Source organism: Sarcophilus harrisii, chromosome 3, assembly GCF_902635505.1.
Source record: "Sarcophilus harrisii chromosome 3, mSarHar1.11, whole genome shotgun sequence".
NCBI classification, from domain to species: domain Eukaryota; kingdom Metazoa; phylum Chordata; class Mammalia; order Dasyuromorphia; family Dasyuridae; genus Sarcophilus; species Sarcophilus harrisii.
The window spans coordinates 537,611,919-537,637,046 of NC_045428.1; the positions used below are offsets into that span (position 1 = coordinate 537,611,919).

At 36.1% G+C, this 25,128-nt stretch overlaps 1 protein-coding gene across 1 annotated transcript in view; it reads right to left on the reverse strand.

Annotated features, from left to right (window-relative positions):
• The window catches only part of CSMD2 (CUB and Sushi multiple domains 2), a 994,819-nt gene that overhangs the window by 14,266 nt on the left and 955,425 nt on the right, over positions 1 to 25,128 (reverse strand). Inside the window, exons 60-69 of the mRNA XM_031962095.1 lie at positions 23,287 to 23,460; positions 18,819 to 18,992; positions 18,405 to 18,478; positions 17,533 to 17,644; positions 16,948 to 17,127; positions 15,211 to 15,276; positions 10,002 to 10,163; positions 7,935 to 8,047; positions 5,769 to 5,859; positions 130 to 268 (exon numbers count right to left, since the gene is read on the reverse strand). Of these exons, the coding sequence (XP_031817955.1) occupies positions 130 to 268; positions 5,769 to 5,859; positions 7,935 to 8,047; positions 10,002 to 10,163; positions 15,211 to 15,276; positions 16,948 to 17,127; positions 17,533 to 17,644; positions 18,405 to 18,478; positions 18,819 to 18,992; positions 23,287 to 23,460 (1,285 nt within the window). The remainder of the gene's footprint in view (positions 1 to 129; positions 269 to 5,768; positions 5,860 to 7,934; positions 8,048 to 10,001; positions 10,164 to 15,210; positions 15,277 to 16,947; positions 17,128 to 17,532; positions 17,645 to 18,404; positions 18,479 to 18,818; positions 18,993 to 23,286; positions 23,461 to 25,128) is intronic.

The window sequence follows — 25,128 nt, forward strand, 5'->3', positions numbered from 1 at the left end:
GAAAGTATCAGATCACTTGTCTGCAGAACAATGCAACTGTTTTGGTTATGTGATTGAGATCTGGCTGAGAGATGTAGGGCATCTTCCTAGGCCCAGATCACTAGCTGCATCTTTCCCCAAGCCTCATACCTGTGTTTATAAAGATAGAGCACGAAGCCAGCGATGATCAGACCAATGAAAGGCACGAGGATAGCTGCGGCTACCGAACTGCTGTTGGAAGCCAAGTGACGGCCAATGGACTCGGAGTCTGTCTCTAGCCGGCTGAGGTCTGTAATGGTTTAACCCAAAGTCACAGTCACAGTCATAGTCAGAGCTGGGGTAGAGCTGTTGCTAGAATATTATTCAGGCATCTGGTATAAGGAAAACCCTGCTTGGTGCGCTGAGAAAGCTCAAGTCCTTTATTAACCACCTACCTTCCTGACCATGGCCCTAGAAATACTCTGAAGGGGTGCCTGTGGTTCAGGGAATTCACAAATCTAAGCTAAGTGAGAACTTTATTATTGACAAAATTATAGATTAAAGTCCCTAGTGCTAATTTGAAAAGGGTTTTGACTTGAAAAGGTCAAAATTTGTTTTCCTTCTTTACTAGGGCACCTCTACCTTGGCCATTATTCTGATGATATAAGGTATGTCCCCAAACACACCCCCTATTCTCTTTCTCCTTCCCCCCATTCCAAAACATATAAACACATTCATATTCATGACCCTTAGATGGGACAATATGTCTTCTCAATTCTGCCCTGCTCAGTCTATAACTGAATCATTAGGTCTAGTCTGGGTATGTTGAGGAACAATGACAATTCAATTCAACAAACATCTATGGAAAACCTACTAAGTACAAGGCATTATAGTTGCTGTCCTTGGATAAGTTATGTTCTTCTGGAAAAATGTGCCCATGCAAGCATATAATATAACGAGGAACATCCGAATAGTCAGAGCTGTACAAATGAAAGCCCTATAAGGAATGAATATTGCCTACTTACAAAAGCCTCAAGCAGAGATGCTGCAGCTAAGGGATGCACCAAATGTGTTCTGGTTCAGGGAAAAGTTGAACTAAATGCTCTTTCAGTTTTCTTCTACATCATATTCTTAGATTCTATGTTTTATCTCTCCAATGAACAGATAACAGACTTGGGTTCTAGATGTCAGTATGAGACCTAAATCAAATTTTTATGAAGAGTTATGTAATAACACACACACACCTCCCTGAGAGAATAAGACAAAGAAGGTGTGGACTAGAATGCATTTGCTGCAGACCTCATGATAAAGAGTGATCAGTCCTTTGGTAAATTTTTTGCTTAAGATCCCAAGATTTTCACAGTACAACTCCAAGTGATGAGAGCACTCCCAGGTCTTTCAGGGATACACACAGAAGTATGCTGGAGCTAGCTCAAACCATCTTGTGAAAGCAGACAGTTAAATTTTCAATGTGAATATTTACACCACAGAAATCAGCAAATGTCACAAAATCAGAACTTAACTTGCTGATTAGTTGGCTGTCTAGACTTAGGAAAGTGCTAGGGAAAATGTTAATTATGAAGATTAAACTGTTAAGTACACATTTTTTCCTCTGAAGATCTGGTTGTTAATCATTTACCAGCATCCTACTGGACTCATATCATGGGAAGTCAGAAAAACTGAAACATGGGGAAAGCTTCACTGCTCAGCAACAAAGAGGCCCCCTCACTTTCTTCTCTGACAACATATCTGGTATTATACTCATAGAATCAGGACCAATTTAATGCATGTAAGCTCAAATACCTGGTTTTTATAAGCTAATAACAGGAAATGCTGATGGCTAGATTAGGACTACCAGCAAAAACTGAGTATCTCCATACTGTCCTCCGCCTTGACTGGGGCAACAGCTGTAAAGGATGTTGGAAATCATCCAGTTCAATTTCCTCATTTCAGCTTATTAATTTCTCTCAAATTGCTCTCTCAAATGTCACCAATGACCTACTAATCACTATAAAAAAGTTGAACTTAATCATCAGCCTTCTTGTTCTTTCTACAACATTTTTTACCACTGTTGAGTGTCCCCCTTCTTTTGGCTAAGTTCTCCTCCCATTGTCCTACTTCTCCTTTTGACTTTTTAACACTTTATTCATTGCTGACTCATGAAAGTGACTATTCCCTAATATTCTGTACTCAGCTCTTTCTCCTCTTTACTTCCCTTAGCAGTACAATTCACTCACAACCAACTGTCATCTTAATACAGAACATTCCAAAAGCAGACTATTTCCAGTGCTGACCTTCTTTGGGATATTTACACTTCTGACTGTGACTTCTAAGACTTGTGGATTTTCAGAATGGGAAGGGTCTCAGTGATCATCCTGTCTAAACTACACAAAAAAAAATCCCCATCAGAACAAATCGAATAATTGATTATTCCTTTGTCTGTCTTCTGGACTCTACTTTCACATGCCTTCTAGATATTTAGAACTGGATATCCCCAGATATCAAATCTGGGGATCAATCAAATCCCCAATCAAATATTATCCAAAAAACCACACAGAACTCGCTATCTTTCCCCTCAAACTACTCCTCTTTCTTACTACCACATTCTTTCTTGAGGGCACCATCATCCTTCCAGTGACTTAGGTTTCCTGCCTAGGTTTTCTGTATTCCTTAGTCTTTCTTACCCATGTGTCAATCAGTTACTAAGTATGCTCAATTTCACCTCCTGACCATTTCATATATGTCTCCTCAGTATTTACATAGATTTCATTTAAGTTATTGGGATGCCATTACCCCCCATTTTATGGAGAAAGAAATTGCTTTAGTATTTATAAAATGTATTTAATGCTTTAGTATTTACAAAATTCTAATAACACACAGTCCCTTGCCCTCATGGAAACCAGTCTTATTGGAGGATATTATACTTACATGATAACAGTAACAATAATAATAATAATAATAACTGGGTCTATTTAGCATTTTAAGGTTTATAAAATGCTTTACTCATCTTATTTCATTTAAGTTTCACAACCAACCTTTGGAGATAAATCCTGTTATTTTCCCTATTTTGTGGATGAATAAACAGAGCCTGAAAAAGGTTATGATTTTCTCATAGTCACACTGTATTCAAATTTAAGGTTTCCTGATTCTGAGTCCAATACTATCCACAATGCCAGCAGCTGATTCACATAAGTATAATTATGTGTTCAGTGCAGTCCAGGAAAATGATGGCCATTGCTGACTTGAGACTGAAGGAAAACCTCATGGAGGAGCTCACTGGCTTTGAAGTGGGATTTAAAGGATGGGTAGGAATACAGTGAGGGGAAGCAATGTCACAGGGAACAAACATAGCATTAGGCAGGAATGAGCCCAGTACAATCTAACTGTAACCATGGAATATATAGAAGCAAGTAGTGTGTGAGACAAGGCTGGAAATATTGATCAAGTAACACAAGGAGTATCATAGTTGGTTGTAAACAAGCACAAATCTTCTGGTTCCAAGTCCAATACTCTATCCACATTGCTATGGTTGTTTTTTATGCTACCACCTGAGTACAGGTCTTCATTTCCAAGCAACTAGAAGACTACTATTGCCTAGTACTAGTTCTTTCTAAGTCTATTTTTCTCTTCTCCTCATCCAATCTTCATATTGCTAGCAGATTAATCCTACTCTTGTCATATAATTCTTTTGCAAAAAAAAAATATGAGTGTCTAATGCCTGCTGAATATCAATTGATTAATCAATTTGTATTTATTATATTTCTATTTTATATTTATTATATTTAAATATGTGTATATATTTATATACTTTACATATATTTATGAGGACATAAAGGAAAAAAAAGTCCTTACTTTTGAAGAGTTTACAATCTAAGTTGGAAGTAATATTATCTGTCTATACATATACATTTTTATGCATTGTATTCATGTACATGAGTGTGCAAAAGGAAGGGAAGGAATCATATTCAAAACAGGTATAAGATGATTTGAAGCTAGGAAGATCAAGAAAGACTTCATTTTTTGCATGACTTAATATATATAACCTATGTCAAATTGTTTGCCTTCTCAATATGGGGAAAGAAGGGTAAGAATCTGCAACTCAAAATTTGAAAAAACAAAAAATTACTTTTACATGTAATTGGAAAAAAATAAAATATTAATTTTTTAGTAGAAAAAGAGAGATTTCATATAAAAGCCTAAGACAGCTGACCTTTGAAAGAAACTAATTCTGTGAGTCCAGGGTAAGGAAAGAGCAAGCTAAGGGAGAGTGGAGGAACGTGCATGGACATGGGGGATGCAGTGCTTCATATGAGGAAAAGTGAGCAGGCCAGTTTGGCTGTGTAATAATAACTGCTCACAGTTACAGAGCTTTGAGTTTGTCAAGTGCTGGACATAGATGCTCTTATCTGATCCTCACAACAACCTTGGGAGGAAGGGGCAAACTGAGGTCTTTCTGACTTGAGCATTAGATATACTTCTCTGAAGGGGAATTATGTAGCACATGTATAGAAAAGGAGATTGGGACCAGGGGACCAGAGGACTGTGGAACAGATCCTAGAGATAATGGAGAGCCACTAGAAAGCACATCAGATCTACATCATAAGAAAATAAGGAAGAGTAAAGTTTGCATTTCCTGGATTTGCATTCAAAGCCTCCATAATCTTCCATAATCCTGTAAACACTCTCTCCCCTTATCCCCCCCCCCCCCCCTACAATCTTTCCACACCACTCCCTTCTGTGAATTCCATGGCTACAGTAATGCTCATTCCTGACTAATGCAACATGTTTGTTCCCTAGGATCCTGCTTCCCTCACTGTATTCCTATGCATCCTTTAAATCCCACTTCAAAGCCAATGAGCTCCTCCATGAGACCTTCCCTCAGCCTCAGTCAGTAATGGCCATCACTTTTCTGGCCTTCACAAAACACTTGATTATACTTATATGAGTTAGCTGCTGGCACAATGGACAATATTGGATTCAGAGTCGGGAAATATTAAATTTGAATATAATGTAACTATGAGAAAAATCACAATCTTTCTCAGTCTCAGTTTACTCATTCACAAAATAGGGAAAATAACAGTATTTACCTTCCAGGGTTGATTGTGAAGCTTAAATAAGATGAGTAAAGCACTTTTCAAACTTTAAAGGGCTAAATAAACCCTAGCTATAATTATGATTATGATTATCATGTAAGTATAATATCCTCCAGTAAAACTGATTTCCACAAGGGCAAGGGATTATGTGTTATCAGAATTTTAATACTAAGCATAAAATACATATATGTGTAAGTGTGAAAATACATAGATTAAATGTCTGTTTTAAATGAGTTAAATTTAAAGTTGAACTTAAATTCGTTTTTTGGACAACCAGCTATCATTAAATTGGATAGGCTTTTCACCCCTATTGCAAAATCATCTTACTATTTTGCTACATAAATGAGTTTGTTCTGATATGGATACCTATAAATTAAATACATATATATGAATAACATATTGCAGGTATTTTATTATATTTGTTAAACTGAATTAACCTTATAAATTCTTCCTCCTGATTCAGTTCTCTTATCTACCACATCACACTACTTCTGTGTATATTCTATCAGGCCATGGCAGAGTGAAATGACAGGGAAGTTTCTCTCGTCACCTACAGCATGTATTGGAAATTCAATTAATAGGATTTGGGGAAAAATGTGATTCTTGTGAGAATGATGCATTGATACAGGCATATATAATTTGCCCTTCCCTGATCTATGCTCAAGTGTGGTCTAACAAACTTTTCTTACAAACAAAAATTCCTTAAACAAACTTTACCAATTCTCTGCAGGCCAAAATGCCCGAAGTCCTGGCCCCGGACAAAGCCCTGGTATACAAAGGTGCCTCCTCCTGAGGATTCTGAAGAGACCTGCAATGTGGAAGGGATGAAGGTGGGTGAGGGAAAGGAGAGGGGAAGGAAGGGAGAATCAAGAGAAAAGCCAAATGGTTTGGAATTCCTCCATATTCAATCACACACCCAAATCCACACATTCACACTCAGCCATTCTTAAAATTTAAATTAATATACATACACAGATGTATGGACACAGGCACATATTTATGCAGGCATACAGACATAAATATAAAAACAGAGACCCAGAAACACATAGATGTGCTTATGGACACAGACAGGGAGACCTATTTGTAATAATTACATGGTTCCAGGCAAACAGATTTAAAAAAAATAGCACTCATTTTTTTCTATTCAGTTGTTTTAGTCATATCTGATTATTCATGATCCTATTTGGGGTATTCATGGCTAAGATACTGGAGTGATTTGCCATTTCCTCCTTCAGCTCATTTTACAGATGAGGAAAGTGAGGCACACAGGATCATATAACTAATAAGTGTCTGAGGCCAGATTTAAATACAGAAGATGTTTTCCTAATTCCAGTCCCAGTGCTCTATTTACTGCACCATCTAGCTAATACACAGACACTGACATAACCAGGGTCAGCTAGGTGGCACAATGAATAGATTGCTAGATTTGGAGTCAGGAAGCCTCATCTTCTGAGCTGAAATCCAGCCTCAGCTGGGTGACCCTGAGCAAGTCACTTAATCCTGTGTGTCTCAGTTTTCTTATCTATAAAATGAGCCAGAGAAAAGTATGGCAAATCACTGCAATACATTTGTTATGAAAACCCCAAAAAGAATCATGGAGAATCAGACATAAGAGAAAAAATCAACTGAACAACATAGCTAAACTCACACAGATTTATACATTCAGAGCCATGTGGTACACTTTCCTCTAGATATACACATACATGGACACCCCTTTCAAATACACATTTAGCAAAGATGTGATGATAAAACTAAGTGATTCCCTTATTCTTGTGGTCAAACCCGGTTTTCCTTCCCCTTAGAGAAACTGGATGAGTCTGGTTTAGTCCTAATGTCCCTCTCCATCATGGACCTTTACAAAAAGTTGCTAGAAATGTTGATCCCTAAGATATCTTGGGGGCAGAAGACAAGGCTGTGCTACTCTTGGTGTCCCTGAGTTAACAGCCAGGATCAGCACCGTTATTCAGTGTTAACAGCCTCAGACAATTCTGACTCCTCTGCCAATGGGATCCCGTTTTGGCTCTTGACCCTGTGTAGCACTGCTCATTTCATTTCCAGGGATTAACTTTACAGTTTTGCACAGAAAGCCCTTTATATAAACTACATGCCCTCAAAGTACCATCTTCTGAACTATACTCATTCAGAAGGCCATAGGTAGCCATACCAACTGTTCCCTTCCCCTGCCACAGTTCAGGCTGTGGGGTTATGGAAGAGGATATTGTGTTTCACCATCTCCCTGGAAGAATTTAAGTCTGATGGCTGAAGGCTCAAAACGGAGAATTTAATGACTGAACAGGAGTTCTCTTTTAGAGATCTTGTATAATGGGACTGTGCCTACAGGTACACTCTTCCACTGCCACATTTCTTTAGCTTTGTAACCATCATGCCTTTTAATTTCTCCATTTGAAACATTATACATTTAATTTCTCCATTTGAAACTATATTTTTGGTTTGAAGTCCAGAAAGATTTACTAATCTTTCCCAGAGTTAGGCAGGGGGATGAATACTGAGAACTCTTCCTAGATGTAAGATTCATGCTGGAAAGAAGCCCTTTGGCTTCTACAGACTGGGAGTCAGTGCAGTTTGCAATGATTCAGATGGAAGGGTCCTTAAGCCCAACTCTCATCTTACAGATGAGGAAATGGAGATCCAGAGAGAAGTAATTTGCTTAGAGTCACATAGACCTAGGTCTGTGAGCCAGATCTTCCTGTATCCTAGTCCAGAGGCCACCAGCTCTATTATGCTACATCTTAGAGGTTCTCTTTCTCTTTCTCCCAGGAGAAAGTCCAAGGGATCCCAAACATTAGTAGAGAAAGTATAAGTAGGGGAAAGAAGAAAGTAAGCTTTATGATGGGAAATTAGGGAAGATATTACTGGACTTACGTGACCATCTAAGGCCCAATTATCATCCTTGAATTGGCTCACAGATACATCCTTAGGGCTCATGATGTGATAAACCTGGAGGAGGAGATGGAAATCTTCTTTCTTGTAAATACCTAGAAGAGAAAGATGAGTTGAAATATTTCAAAATCTGTGTATATGGGCGAAGTACAGTCTTGCATGTATGATCATGTCAAAGGTGTTTATGAGCCAAGGCAGGTGTATGTATGATTGAGTATGAATGATGATTGTGACCTAGATATTAGCATTTGTTTGCAAGTATAGATACATGCTGTGATAATACACGATCTAGACAAATTGGACTTCTCTGCTGTGCTGGCCCCAAATTCCATCCTTTTCTTTTGTCTTCAAGCCTGAAATGTATGCTTTCCTCACATAATTCCTCCCTTTCTTAAAGAGTGGCTCCAGTACCACCTTCTGCATGAAACCTTTGCTGATTCCTCCTCCACTTGTTGGGATCCTCCCTTGAACTTGTGTATTTCTTCTTTTTACTTTAAATATAATAAGATAAATACTTAGTGACTATCCCATTCAAGCATGAACTTCTTGTGAGAAGAGATTGTTTCATTCTTTGTATTTATATTCCAGCATTATGCTAGCATAGCATACGGACTGCACAAATAGGTGCCAATCAATCCATTGTAGAACTGTGACTGTGCATATGATTATCCATGCAAATGTAGATGTGTGCATACATTATTGTAGGTTTGCAAGTTTAGGAGTATGGATCTATATAATTATGCAGTAGTTAAAATGGCAAGTATTAATGTATGTGTACATGCATATTTGTAACCATGGGGGTGACAGAAATAGATGTATATGAGAATATATAAATATGATCATTTATGTGAGTGTTCAGGTATGTTATGGGGAATTCAATTCTTCTATAATCTATATGTAGATACCGAATTCAATATCACAGCTATTAGAAAGAGATAATGAGTACAAATAAAGAGAAGACACAAATCATTTATATTTGTAAGGTTTACTATGTAAAAGATTTGTCTTTCAAATGGGCTTTACAAATCATTTATATTTGTAAGATCTATTATGTGAAAGGTTTGTCTTTCAAATGGGCTATAAAAATTAAAAAAAGCTTTAAAATAAAAATAAAAAGCTTTAAATGAAAATAAAAAGCTTTAAAAATTAAAAAAAAAAATAGAATAAGAATGTGCCTGTATCATGTGTTGCTTTTAGTCATAAAAACTAAAGAAATGGTTTGATCTATTCATGATCCCAAAAAAGTATTGAGATTAGGGAAGAAGGAAAGGTCTCCTGCTTGTAACACTGATTAAGTTCTTTGAAAGAAGAACCAGGAGGATTTCCAAAACAAGATTATGGAACCAGGGAAAGGAGAGCAATATGGACCAGTTCAATGAAATCTCATGAGTAAGGGTGACATTAAGTTATCTGAGCAGGAAATTGATCTCTCTTGGTTAGGCAACTGCTTGTGGCCAGGAAAACTTTTCTGGGAAAACTGCAATGGAAGACTTAGAAGAATACAATGAGGCCAAAAAATCCACATGCAGATTGGCATATGTATAATATAATTATCTTTTTTTTTTTTTTTTGTGGCTCAGCTGCTGGGGAGTCCTGAATACTGGTATCCAAATAAACATGTATGTCTAAAACACAAAGCAACAGACAAAGTCACAAAGACACACAAATGTACATACAAAAACTCTTGCTGACATAATGTACTTGTTAAAAGAGTTATATAACACACACACACGCACACACACACACTAAGAATTACAGGTATGTTTACATGCTGATACATATATATGTATATATATATATATATATATATATATATATATATACCCCCTTTCTCCACTGACAAAATCATATCCAAAAAAAAGCATGCTCATCATATTCAGAAAAACAAACAGTAGCTCTTCCTGATTAGAATACCTGTATTTCAGCCTAATGTAACACTATTTGAATCACTACTGAGACCAATGCAAATACCTTCAGATGGCTGACTCTGAGACTAATTATACATTCATTCCCCACCATTATTTCCGATTAAGGCTGCTTCTTCCTTACCTGACATATGTAGTTCAACCCTATCTTGGTCTATGAGAGTGGCGTTGACCTTGCCTGTGGCTGACTGGAAACCCATCACTCTCAGTATGGCTGGATGTCTTTTCCCCTTGTATTCATAGGACCCTTTCCACAGGGAATTCTTGGCAAACACATCTCCAGGAACTAAAGGTGTTAGAAAAGAGAGAAGAAGAGGTGTTTGTTCAGTGCAGAGATCAGATGAAACTCAAGCTTTGCATCCTCCATATAAACAGCAAACTCTGATTTGGGACTTAATTGTGGGGAAAACAACTAGGCTCCCAGTTTGCTTATATCATGGGAACAACAGGAAGAGTTCCTCCATTCCTTTGAAGCACTTAGAGCTCAGTGGGAAGAGACAAAAAAATGGCATTAATACTGTCATTTTAACATAATTGATGTGAATGCTCTTTGAAAAAGAAAGAGATGCTGCTGTGGATGTTGCTGGTTTTATGTTTCAGGTAAATTATGTCCATCGTAATGAAGTAGCCTTCCTGGGAAAATGCTGTGGCAGGGATCTTGTAACAAAAACATTATTCATATCTATACAGCACTTTATGCATTTATTGCCAAAGCTGAGTGATTTAGAAAGCACTTAGAACTGCCAACTTCTCAAAGGTTGTCCGAAATAGGATAGATTTCTAGTAATATATGGATGAAGTAAAAGGAAATAGAATTAAGCAAGAGGATCACGGGAACATAGAATTTAGAGCTGAAAGGGTCTTAGAGATATATTAATCCTAGTTCCTCATTTTTCAGGAGAGGAAACCAGCCCAACGAGTGACTTGCTCAAACTAATAAGGGAATAAAAATGGCACAACTAGGATTTGAACACAGAACTAAATTCAGTGTTTTTGGATCTAGACAAATAGGAGGCATCTTTCACTTCTCTTAAACTTCAAGTTCATTTGGGATAGAGACTATTTTTTGATTAAATTCCAGTTCTTCCAGTATCTAGCCCCATGATCTTCAATGTTTGTTGAAAAGGAAAGAAAGATTATTTCCCAATTTGATTTTTTTCCTTCATCTATAAGGTCTTTGTTTTCTACTAAAATTCATATTGATTTCATGGGCCATGTGCATTATCCCTAAAGAATTTCTTCCATAACATTCAAGAGAAGTGGTGATCTAAGGCCTGAAGTTCCAAGAAAGCCCATTCCATTTTGGGGAAACTCTTGATTTTTAGGAAGTTTTTCCTGAAATCAGGTTTAAATTTGTCTTTCTATAACTTTAATCCTTTACTAGAGTTTTTTTTTTTTTTTGCTACAACTAGAACAAGTTCATTTTTTTTTCATGTTCCAGTCCTTTAAATAGAGAAAGACATTACCATTGTTACCTCCCTTAATCTCTTTTCTAGCTTAAATATCTATTGTTCTTATAATTAGTTCTTATAAGGTAAGAATTCATGATCTCACACTATCTTAGTTGCCTTCATCATAGCTTATTAATGTTTTCCTTCCCTAAAATATGGTTTCCAAAATTGAATATTAAAACAAAGCACAATAGTTCTTGGATTCTATGCCTAATTATAGTCTAAGAGTAGATTCATCTCCTTGTTTAGGCTACTGTATCCTATTACTGTTTAGTATTGAATATCCAGTATGTCCTCCTCTCCCTAAAGAACTTTTTTTCATTAATTGCTGTCCAACCATGACTTTTCCAACCTGACTTTTCAACTTAAATGTAAAACATTTTGTCCAACTGAATTTTATCTTATTAGATTCAGCTCAATGTTCTAGTACTTCAAGATCTTTTTGGATCCTATCATTCTGTGTATTTGTCTTCTCTTCCAGCTTTATGTCATTTACAAATTTGAAAGGATGTAACTTATCCCTTTAAATTACTTATTTAAAAAAATTTGAACGCATTTCTTGAGCAATTCCAGTGGAGGCCTCCTGCCAAGTTGACAATGAATTTTTAAACTCTTCTGAATCTGGAATGAGGAATTTTTTTCAAATGCTTTGATAAAAACGAGGTAAATAATATCTATGATGTTGCCTTCATCTAAAAGATTAACTATCATGACATAAAAAGAAATTAAAATGGTGTACCAGGACCTATTTTTGAGTAAACAAATTTGGTCCTGGAAATAATTATACCTTTTTCTAGATGTTCACTAAACAACCATTTGTTGTTTTGCTGTTGCATCCTAAAACTTTTCCAGGAATTAAAATCAAATTCATTGAATTAATTTTCTGAAAATCAGGAAAATTTTTTTGCTTTTCTTCAGTCCTATTCTCTTTCCCCTGTATCCTCCATAATCTTTGAAAGGCTCCTATGATAGGGAACTAAGAAACCAGATCTGTTAGATTTTTTAGCACTCAAATATATACTCCATTTGGACTTAAGGACTAGAGCTACTCAAAGCTTTATTCTCTTTATGTGCTCTTATAATCTTTGGAAACTCCTCATTAACCTTATTTGTTCTACTTTCCATTTTCCAATTCAAGCATCATGGCAGAAAGAATAAAAATTAAACAACTATGCTTCGACTTTGTCACTTATCCTTCTCCTTTCCTCTAAGTTTTAGGGGAAAAAACCATCTTTTTGTCATTTTTGTCACTCTGGTAAAAAAAAAAAAATTTGTTCACTTTAATTTGTCTGTTACTCTTAAAGGACTTGTATTCACCCATCGTTATCTGCCTAGCTTCCATCTTCTGTTATATGTTTGTTTTTTATTTAAATCAACTAATGGTTTCTCTAGAAATCTACTTTGGTCTTTTCAGATAATACCCCTTTTTCTTTCCTCAATGAAATATTTTGGATTTTAAAGATTTTATTATGTTTTCTTAAGGTTATTCTTGAGAGCTTTCTGTATTTCCTGGCTAACTATCGAGTTTTAGTACATGTGATCCCACCTGACCTGTAGAGAGCCAACTATAAGTCCTTTGGAAGGCAAGGAGAGATTGCTTGGAGAACTTTAGGAGACTTAGCAAGGCCAATTTCCCAACTATTAACTTATATCTGAACTCCTTTGGAATATTTACTGACAGTTGACATGACCAGAGTGCATTTTTGAGACAATATGCTTTAAAAAATGAAAATAAATAACAGGATGGACCTTCACTAATAGAACAAGGAAATGTCATGGCCTTAGTTATACTTTCTGTGATTTTCTGGTATTTGTGTAATGTATAATAGAGAAAAATATGTTTATAGTGGGGTATAAATGGGACGCTGTAAGAAATAAAGTCAGTTCAAGATGTAAGCTTGAACTCATCTGGCCCCATTCATATTTATTTCACTCACTGTTTCATGCCAGTTGATGGCATACCACTTGATGAATCCTTTGAAATCTATTCTCCTAAAATCTACACTACATGCCAGTTTATGCCTAATCTCCCTCTCCTTTTCTATCATGAATTCTAAAATGGAGTGGTCCTAGGGTCCCATTACTTCTACTCTAGAAACTTATTCCTGCTTCTTGCATCCTATACTTTTTGAAGAATGAATTATCATTAATGCAAGTTAAGAAATTATCAGTTACTCTGCTCTGGAAGTCTCCATCATTGCTTTATACCACCATGATTGTCCTTCTCTCTTCTTCTTAAACTTACCAACTACCTTTTTCTGTCAAGGTATTCTAGTGATGATTTTGTTTCTATCTCCACCCATCTGCTTATACTTCTCTTCATCTCTTCAACACTTTTCTCTGAATATATACTTGCATAAGTAAATCTTCTCAATATAAAGTTTTGTTTGGCTTTTATCTAATTTATGTCTTTTGAATGAAGCATAGTTTTTCCAGATTATATTGCTGTCATCAGTATTCATTCCATATATTTTCAGTGATGTCTAAATCAACATTGTTATCTCTAGTTCTCCTTACTTGTTACCCATATTCTATGAATGTACATATAAACACCTGATGCCATGGGTTATACTGCTGATTTCTTTCTTGCACTGTGGCTATAATTATCACTATTATTTCCATTGTGATTTGTGGTTCCATATTGTGACTACTGTTTATAATATGTAACTTGGTAGACATCCATGATCAGTTTTCTCCCTTCTCCTTTTATTTCCTATAGCAATTATTGCCTGCTGACTGTAAAATCTTCTTTATGTATCATTAAATCATGTTTCTCCTCTGCTTATAATCTTCAGTGACTCCCCTCTGCCTATAGAATAAACTTCATACATTTCTAAAATCTGGCTCCAACACAGCTTTCTTAGGATTTCAATGGACTCTCTTCCATGTACTTTATGCTCCACATGAATAAAACCACTCCATTCCTCATTCTTATCCTATCCTCCTTAGTTTCCCTGTCTTTGTACATGGTACTCATTCCCAGGCACTTCCAACTCTACTCACTCCTTCTTCTCCTGCAAGGGCTGATGAGGATACCACCTCTTCTGTGAAACTTTCTATGAAAACTATACTTGCATTTCTCATTTCAAATTTCTCATAGGAGGGCATCTACTTTACCCTCATCACTTTTTGTTTTATATTATATTTCTGAAAGTATCTTATGTTATTTTTGGAAAAATGTATACTTTGCATCAGGTTGTAAGTTTTTTGAGGACACAGACCGGGTCCTATTTCATTGTGTCTAACATAGGACTAATTATACCACAGATTGAGTAATATTGTAGAATTGAATCTTAAAATAGAAGCTCTAGTAAGCTTACTAGTCTTATACAATAATACCTTCTTTAGCTTGGTCTATATGTCAATTTTAGATAAAGAGATTCCAAGACTGGTTCTGGAAAGACAGAAACATAAAACAATGTATTAAATGGACACTCAAATGTCCACAAACACTTTTGATGTGCTCAAGGACAAATGTCCAACTATAATATTATTTTCTGCAGGTTAAGAATAATAGGGAGGAAGACATGTCAGTTGGACTCAAAAGGGGTGGGAGAATAGCTTGTTAGGATGAGATTTCTTAAAGAAGAATTAAGATCAAGGTTTTGAGTTCTGAAACAAATGAGTGACCCACCCCAACTTCATCTCCAATCTGGGAGACACCATGGGAATAGAATTTGGATTGTCACAGAATCCTGGAAACTCCACTTCTCTCTTGTCTAGCTGGTTAGCAATTTGGATTAATTAATCTAATTAAGTGAAAAATTAATTTTTCATGCTAAAAATTCTATATAAAGCTTCTACCATCTCTAGCCCAGTTATTTGCAACTAGTAGGCAATAACATTTTTGGATTGGATATAGCTGTAGTTATAGATACATACCTGAAGCTTTGGTAATGGGTGGCTCTCGGGGAGTACTAATGGGCCTTCCACTGGGCCGAACCTCCGCTAAATAAGAAAATCAGAAAAGCATCATACTGGGTTTTAGTCATCCTGTATTTTCTCCAGTTAAAGAACATTGTTATCATCATATATAGGAATATTCTACAAACACCCTCAGTTCCTAATTAATACGTTAAAGCTATATTATCTAAGAATTTCTTCTCAAATCCTTTGTTAGCTTATTTAATATTTCCAATCTATGCAGTTTCTTAGGATATATGATCTCTAATTTACTTTTAAAGTAATAAATTTTTGTTCATCTTAAAAATGTTTCTTTGAAGCCATAAAATGAAGGTAGCCTTCTTTATTTAAATCTATGCAAGGAAGGCAGGACAAAAATTATTCCCATTTCAAAATCATTTCAAAATCAAAATTTCAAAATGGTAACATAACTTCTTTACAATTTGTTGCAGTACTGAAGCTCAAGGGCTATATTAGGATTAGATATATGCATTTGTTAATTTGCAAATTTTCCCTGCATAAAAATAACAATTAAGTCTATCAGATTTGGTGGTGGATATCAACCTAGTGAAGGTGAAAACTCCCTAAATTAGAGAGGCATGATATGATAAACTTATAAGGAAAACTGAGAAAGGGGTGAGGTGGAGTCAGGTAGGAAGACAACAGGAGAAAGGTGTCAGGAAGGAGAGAGCGGGTAACACTGTTTAAATACAGCAAATGAGTAGAAAAGAATAAGAACTAAGAAAAGACTATCAAATTGGATGAGAAATTGTTAGTAATTTTGAAGAGAAAAATTAGTTGAGGAGTAAGTTTGGAAGCAAGGCTGCAAAGGATTGAAGAGTGAGAGCAGAGGAAGTGGAGATAGATGATTGACTACAGATAGCTTTTTTAATGAATTTGTCAGAGAAGAGGAGAAGAGATAGAGCATCATCTCATAAGATGGTAGGGTTTAATAAAAGTTTTATGAGGATAGGGGATATCTGGGAAAAGTTCTGTTCAGCTTGGAATACTTCCTGGATGTAAACAGTATGGGTTTGAAAACACTTTTCCCCAGTCCAGGACTCTGGACCTGCACAAAACAAAACAACCTAGGAATTATTCTGAATGTAGTTCAATTATAACCATTTGCAAAGCTCCCCAACACTCTCCAATCTCTACAACTTCCTGCAGAATTCCTTCGGTCTCTTAAGGCAGAGTTGGTAGAAGTACCCTTATGTTATCTTTCTGAATCTTCAGAATTTGAATTTGAATGAATTTGAAGCTACCATAATCTGGATTGTTGAGTGAGGAAACCCTCAGAGAATTTCCAGTGTCTTTTGGAAAACAAATTTCAGATATCCCCTACCCCAAACCCTACCTTAACCCAAAATCTGTACTCTGAAATGTCTAAGGTAGTTTTTGTGCTGGCTTAAGGAATAAAGATTTAATTTGCTTTCCTGTTCCTTGCTCTGTCTGCTGCTGACATGACTGAAAGGGACTATGGATGGATAGATGCAGTTATAAAGGGGCTCAAATAATGCATCATCTAGTATATTTCTTAGATTCTTATCCTTATGTCTTATTTTTATATTTCTGTCTCCTGAAGGGTAGAAAAATTCTGGGAATAAATGTTTCTTTTATCCTCCTTATATATACTCATTTTCACAAAGTTCCTCCTCACATACATACTTCCTTCTAGAAACAGTAAGACCATTGGGCATATATATGCAGGCTCACCCAGGCAGATAGGTGGCTTCCCTGTCCAGCTGCCATCAGCCTTGCAGGTACGATGCTCAGAGCCACCTTTGAGAGAGAAACCTGACTGGCAGGAGTAGATCAGGGTGTAGCCCATTGAAGGCAAATCCAGGGCACCCACATTGGCATGGGTAGGTGTCTCTGGCTGCTTACAGTGATGTGCTGGAAAAGAGGAAAGAGAATGTAAGCACCTGTATCTGATAAAGTCCTTGAAGATTACTTCATCCATTTCCTTTTTCCAAGGTTTTCTCCCTTCCCAGAAAGCTGAAAATTTGTCTTTGTTAAATCTCTCCAGGAAGACAATCCCATCTCTTCCCTTAGACATCTTCCTTGGTTACAAATGGTCTTTACTCATTATAAGGCAAAATGGTGCTAATATGGGTATTTTTAAGGTCATCTAAGACCCTTATGAACACTTTAAGAAGAAAAAGAGCAGTTATGGCCTTATTTCCTAAATCCTCTCTTTAAAAATCTGAACTCCTGATAGCTATTATTTCATCAGGCCATAGATAAGTTCTCCTTGATGTGTGATTAAAATTTATTGTGATTTAGTTTAAGATTACTTACGGACACAGTCTGGTGGAGTTCCACTCCAAGTAAGGTTGGGGAGGCAGGTTCTAGTGGTAGAGCCTTGCAACAAGTAACCTTTTTGACAACGGTAAAACACTAGACTTCCAACCTGGAATAAGAACCAAGTAATTGATAGCAACAAACAGAAGGTCTTCCCCTCTCATATTCACAACTCCCATCAACTCCCTTCTATTTAAACCCTGCATTACTCTTCAATATCTGCTCATCACCTTCATCCTCATCTGTTCTATTATCCCTCTCCATCTATACTATACTTTCATCATTAACCCTCTCTATGTACCACCTATTACCCTCCATTTGTCTCCATTATTATCACTTTTATATATCTTCCATCATCATATTCCATCTGTTCTTTCATCATCAGCTTGCTAACTGTGTTCCATCATCAACCTTCCCTCTATCCAATCATCATCATCATTACCATCTTCCATCTTTTGCATCATCATTCTATGTTTTCAAAATCAACTGTCCAACTATTTTCCCATTATTATCCTCCATCTGTCTTTCATTATCAGATTTTCATCTATCACTAATCTTTAAGCCTCCAACTGGCTTCCCCAACACTATTCTTCACCTTTCCTCTCATTATCACCATTCATTCAATTTCTTGGCCTTATTACCAATGTCACTTCTAATTAGTCTAAAATCTGCTTTCTCTACCCTTCTCTAGCAATTTCGAATAGGAAGATGAAAACTAATCATTCTCAGTTTCTAAAATTCCATCAGATTCCTTTCCCTAAGCTATTGTTATCCCTAACAATGTCTTTATTTGGTAATTAACACTTAGTAGTGGCAGATGGATTATGAGGAAGGAGTTGATCAATTTAGTATTGATTTTGTACAATTACCTGGTAGCCTTGGGAATTGTTCTGCATTCCAAACTGGGGTACTCCAGGGTCTGTACACATGGTAAGAGCTGGATCTAGGTTATAAAAATAAAAAAATAATCCACATGAAGAATTTGGAAGATTTCCTCTTCCTACTTGGAAAAAAAATTCAAAGAAATAAATACAATTATTGACTTCCTCAGCTTTTTGACTTTTCTTCCTATTGAGTCTATATTTCCAACATTGCTCTAACCATGCCTATTTCATTCTCTCTTCATAGAAATAAGATATTTCTCTAAATATTAAGGCCCAGAAGTGGTCAAATGAAACCTTGCTTAAGGCTTCATACCGTATCTGTGAGACAAGTTTTTCTAAAATTCCTACTTGCCATTTGCCAGAGAAGTATGGTTGTCTAGTTTTAGAATATCTTCTTACCTATGCAGCTGGGCTGGGTTCCACTCCATGTCCCATCTGATTGACAGAATCTTCTTGATGAGCCCACAAGCACTAGTGGGGGTGGGCAAGAGTATGAAACAGATGATCTATAAGAGAATCCCCGGTCCTCTCTCCTCCCATAGGGTGGGACTCCAGGATCTCCACAGAATACAGCTAAAGAACCAAAGAGACAAGAATATTATAGTGACTATCCAGAAACTAGACATCTTAGTAGTTAGAGCATTAGGTCTCAGGTCAGAAACACTTAAGTTTAGACACTTATTAGCTGTGTGATGCTGATACTTAATTTTGTTTGCTTTAAACTACTGGAGAAGGAAATGGTGAACTATTTCAATATCTTTGTCAAGAAAGTCCCAAGGACAGTATTAGATTAGAGTCATAGAGTCAAACATGACTGAATGAATAAACAGCAATAACTCTCCAGAAACCTGATAGCTATTCTAGTGGCTTTATTGTAGACTATCATCCGCATGATTGGTCTGGCCACCTTTAATACTGCTCATTCTTTCTACTAATTGCTTTTTGATTAATTCCCTATTAACACCTGGTATGGAAGATCAACAGACAGCTTAGTTTTACATGTTTCTTTTCTTCTCAGCACTTAACAAGATCATAGGATATTATCTTAAGTAGGAAAGAAATTAACTGTATTAGGACCACCATACCTCCCATACATAGAAAGGACAATAGAAACTATTGGGCTGCAGCAACAAATAGAATAGGTTCTTCCCGTGAATAAAAGGCCTATCTCTACAATCTCTTTTAGGTCTAATATGTTCCAAAGTCCTTTCTGGCTCTAGCATTTTATAAGAAGCCAAAGAAAGAGAATAAACCCCAAGATGCAAAGTAAGAGTTCAATCACTAAGAACTAATTCCCTGGGAACATGCAGATCAGTAGTAACACATACTTCTCAAACTCCTTTGGTAAAATGCCATAGTTAATGAGCAACCTAGGGATTCCTGGACCTGATCCATTTGGCACATTCCCAGATAAAAGAAAATGATCACACATTAAATTGGGCTTTCAACTATATTGGATAGTGAGTGTGCGGCAAGCATACTTTTTTATGCTTTAAACGTTTTTATTATTTATGTCACAATGAAGTATTTCATCAGGTAACTCTTTTCCTCCTCTCTGCAGAGCAATAAAAACAAAAGTACTTTTCACAGAAATGTTATCCTGATGTAACCAACTGCCAAGCTAAGACAGGACAAAATGCATGTATTCAAATTATTGAAAAAAACAAAAATAAAAATGTAATCTCATACTAATTGTACAATTCACGACTATAAGATATTAGGGATATGGTTTGTTTTAGAGCTAAGAAAAAACTAGGAAGTGGGGCCTGCTGTTTTAAACGCCTCTTTTACTACTACCATGTTCAGTTGAGGTTTTAGGCTTAATTCCAGATAAAGCATTACACAAGGCAAAGGTGACAAAGGCAAAGAATAAAAAGGGCAACAATGAAATATTCAAAGTTTTACCCACCCAATTTATGTGTTAGGACAATAATAGAAACTTTAGGCTAAAGAATTCTAGGGAGATCTTCAGGTCCTGCAGCTAAGGATCTGAAGTGAATACTGCCATATAATTTCCTGACACATCCAACTTATGAGTATGGAATAGCCCTTAGAAAAGAAGCACATCCTTTGTCTCTTTTCTAATTCCTTCTATGATTCCAGACCAAATTCTTATCTACATTAGGTTAAAATATTTCCAGTTCTCTTTTTTCACATAAACATTTTAAGATGTTGACTAAGAATTTCCTCATCTTAAAAAATAATGAATGGGCTAATTTCAAAGAAGACTAAAAAGATTTACATGAGTTGATGCTGAGTGAGGCAAAGCAGAACCAGGAAAACATTGTACACAGCAACAAGATTGTGTGAAGATCAACTATGATAGACTTATTTCTTCTCAACAATTCAGTGATCCAAGGCAATTCAATAAACTTTGGATAAAAAACCCCATCCTCATCCAGAGAAAGAACTATGGATACTGAATATAGAGCTACACATACTATTTTCATCTTTCTTGTTGTTATTTTTCTCATGGTTTTTTTCACCTTTTGTTCTGATTTTTCCCTTCTAAAATGACTCTTATAGAAATATGTCAAAATCAATGTACATATATAATCAAAATAATTTTTTAAAGAATCTCTTCATATTAAAGTATTAGGAGACAGGGAAGGAATAAACATCTTTGCCCAATAGCTTTCATGGATCAGTTAATTATGGCCTGTGGGCTAATTATGGCATACCACCTATTTTTCTAGAGTTGTGAGCTAAGAGTAGTTTCTACGTTTTTTGAACAATAAATTATTTTATTAAAAAGGTAAAACAAAAAATTCTTATCTTCTAGATCATATAAAAAGAGTCAGAAGACCAGATTTGGATCATGGATTAGAGCATGTCAATTCCTAAATTAAATAATCTTTGAGCTTCCTTTTAAAGATAAGAAACTGCAATTCTAGTATTAAATGATGCATTCCAGCAGAGAAAAGCTTAAGCATACTGAGTTGGAGGGTGACCTACACCATATCTCAGCAAAAATTCCTTCTAGGAAGAGGAGGGTTCACTAAGCTTCTAATTGAAGACTTCCACTGAGGAAGAATCCACTACTTTCTGAAGCATCACAATCCACTTTGGGACAGCTATTTATGAAACAGTTTTCACCAACATCATTCTTAAATTTGCTCTTTTGCAAATTAATCCACTCAAATTAGAGAAATGAAAAGTAAGGTAATTCTGCCTCATAGCCAGTAGAATATCAAAGATAATAAACATAGATAAAAAAGAAAAATGACAACATGTTTGAGGGGATATAGGAAAATAAGATCATTAGCATACTGGTGTTGAAGTTGTGAATTGGTTCAACATTTATTATTATAAGTACTTATTAAGTGCCTACTATGTGCTAGGCACTGTACTAGGTGCTTTACCTCATTATCTCATTTTATCATCATGACAATCCTGGAAGGCAAATGTTATTGCCATTTGACAGGTAAGAGGCTAAGTGACTTGATCAGGATCACATAGCTAATTAGTATCTGAGATCAGATCTGAACTCAGGTTTTCCTGACTTCAGGCCTAGCAATCTATTTACTGCACTAACAAGTTGCCATTAGATCCTGGAAACTAGTGCCCACCAATTGGAGAATGGCTGAACAAATTGTGTCATATGACTATAATGGAATATTATTGTACTGTAAGAAATAGTAAATGGGATGGTTTTCAGAAAAATCTGGAAACATTTTTGTGAACTAATGCAGAATGAAATGAACAAAACTAGGGAATTTATACAATAATATCATAAAGATAAGCAACTTGGAAAAATTTTAGGATTCTGATCAATATAATAATCCACCATAATTCCAAATGACTAACAATGAAGCATTCTACCCACTCCCTAACAGAAGTGATGTACTCATGATACAATTTTAAAATGGTCAATATGAGACTTGTTCTTTTTATGTTACAAATTTTTCCATCACTACCACTGATTGGTGCAGGAAGGTGAAAGGAAGAGAAAAAAATGCTTGATAAAAAGTGAGAGAAATGATTATTTTAAACCTATATTAATAACCAATCAATATTGTGAATTCATGGATTTTTCCCTTTCTATTTCTTCATTGTCTACTAGGTCAAAGTGGCTTCTGAAGGGATAGGATATTGAGCTTGGATTAACATTCTTCTCAATTGAGATCCCATATACTGGGATATATGTGACTTTTCTAGATCTCTCAGGTGGGAGTGGTCTGGGTAGAGACGAGTAAGAGTGACATAATCAAAATAATGCCCCTCCCTCATTAGAATAAACCCACATCTCATTATATTGTTAATTCTCTCAATGATTTTTAATCAATCAGAGTTGATTTCTACCTGTTGGAAATACCCACTCTTCCAAGGATATTTAAACTCACAATGGCCCCCAAAATTTGTCTTTTGTTTACCAGAGAAAGCCAATGATAATCATTTTGTTAATTATTTCCTAGCTATAATTTAAAAATTGATCATCAATTGTCCAGAAAGTGTGTCTTTGAGACTTTTCATTCATCATAAAAGAAAATAAAATGTAATTTTTAAAAGATGATATATTAATTTGCTCCGAATCTAGGAATAATCAAAACAAGTGCCATTTCTCTCTAGATGTTCAAATAGTTGGAATTAACTATCACATCTCTCCTATGTTTTGTCACGAATAGAGAGAACCTTAAAATCTTCAGTTCTTTAAGCAGTATTCATATCTCAAAGATCCTTCAGCATCCTCATCTTTCCTTGGACACTCTCCAGCCCATAATTATCCTTCTAAAATTGTTCCTGGAACAGAACACAATGCTCCAGATATGGTCTGACCAGCACAGGATTCAGTAGGACCATTACTTCCCAAAGAAGGTCACCTGGATTCTTCGTACATGAGCACAATTCCTCTCTGACACCCACTTACGGAAACACTGGGGCAGCTCTCCACTCCAGGAACCATTGCCTTCACAGGTGAGCACAGCAGGTAGAGAAAGTTGATAGCCTTCCAAACAGGCATATGTCACGCTTGAGCCCCACATGAAATCGGATCCCACAATTTTCCCATTAGGAACAGGAGGGGGTGCCTTGCACAGGATAGCTGCAAAGGAAACCAAAGGTGTTGATTCTTAATGATTTCCCAAGGGAGCCATGCTCCATCAGAGCCCATTAACCACATAAATAACTCTAGCTCTGCCTCTGGGAACTCATGACCTTCTGCTTTTAGGGAATCCATGGTATTATAGAGAACATAGTTCCCATCTTCAAAGACCTTCCAGTATAATGATTCACATAGTTCTTAAACTCAGAGATAAAAATCAGGCAACAAATGCTCTCACATAGACCAGGCAAGTTATTCTCAAAAAGTTAAGCTATAGAATTAAGTGCACAGAGATTCTGGCCATTGCTATTTTATCCTTTCCAACAGAGAAGCAGCAGTATAGCATTCTTCTTAGGTGACTTTTCTGGAGTTTTGAAAATTAATGCATGACAATTATTTGGTTATCATTGGGTTAGGATGCAAGCTAACAGAGATGATGACAAAAGCTCACATTTGTAGAACTATCCAGTACAAAGTACTTTAATTGACCCTTACAACTGCGCTGAGAAGTAGATGGAGTAAGTATTGGTACTATTTTACAAATAATGAACTGATGTCCATAAAGTGAACTAATTTGCTCAAGGTCACAGGGTTAGTAAATGGGAGAGCAGACTTCCAATTGAGCTTTGTCTTTTGATTCCTAGGGTAAGGTTCTCTCTATTGTACCATACTGACAAGATGATAAAGAGCTCAGAGGCTTTTTGATTAAGATTCAAAGTAAAGTATTCTTGCTCCACATTTCTGCTGACCTTTGATCTGAAAGACTCCTACTGACCTTTACCTGTTTTGAATTCTTAAAATATTTTCTGTCTCTAATGCTTCTCATTGGCTGTTCCTATTAGTTGTTTCTCCCCTCAAATTCTGACAATTCAGGACAATGTCAGGGAGGTGGTAGATTCTTTAGGGATGGCAATTAAGGTCCAATAGCCAAACAAATATCACCATTTGTATTTGTCTAACCCTAGAGCTAAGAATCACTCCAAAAACCAAACTAGCCATAGTTTGTGACTCCCTGCTTTAAATAATAGGCTACCATGTGATAGGTACCAGTGGCAAAGAAAACTGAATTAGCCAGCTCCATCACTTGATGGCTGTATGAGGTTGGGCAAGTCACTTACTTTTTCTGTTCCATAGTTTTTTTTATCTATAAAGATTTGAATTTGGACTAGATGATTAGTAAGCTTCCATAGAGATCTAACTTTCAACAATTCATAATTTTCTACAGTCTAGATTTTACTTAAGAGCTAACATCTATATAAGACTTTATACATTTTATAAAGTAAGTACTTTACATATATCATGTCAACTATAAAATAGCCATGGCAGACATTCTTATTCCCATTTCACATACAAAGAAACCAAGATTCAGAGAAGTTAAGTGACTTTTACAAGATTACAGAGCTAACAAAAGCTATCATAAAAGGCTAGAAATTGACCTTTAGCAACTTCTAAGTGCTCTCCCATCCTGCATCCCAAAAGCAGGCAGAATAATTCTACACAGCTCCACATTGTAGAGAAGGTAGTAGAGGAACAAAAAAAGGCATCTGCATAAATTGCCATGGCAAGAATCTGAGATTTCAAATGCCTATTTTGTACTAATTTCTCATTGATTTTCATTTGACAAAGGATTTGTCAAGTTATGAACCTCCCACCAATTCAAACCCAAGA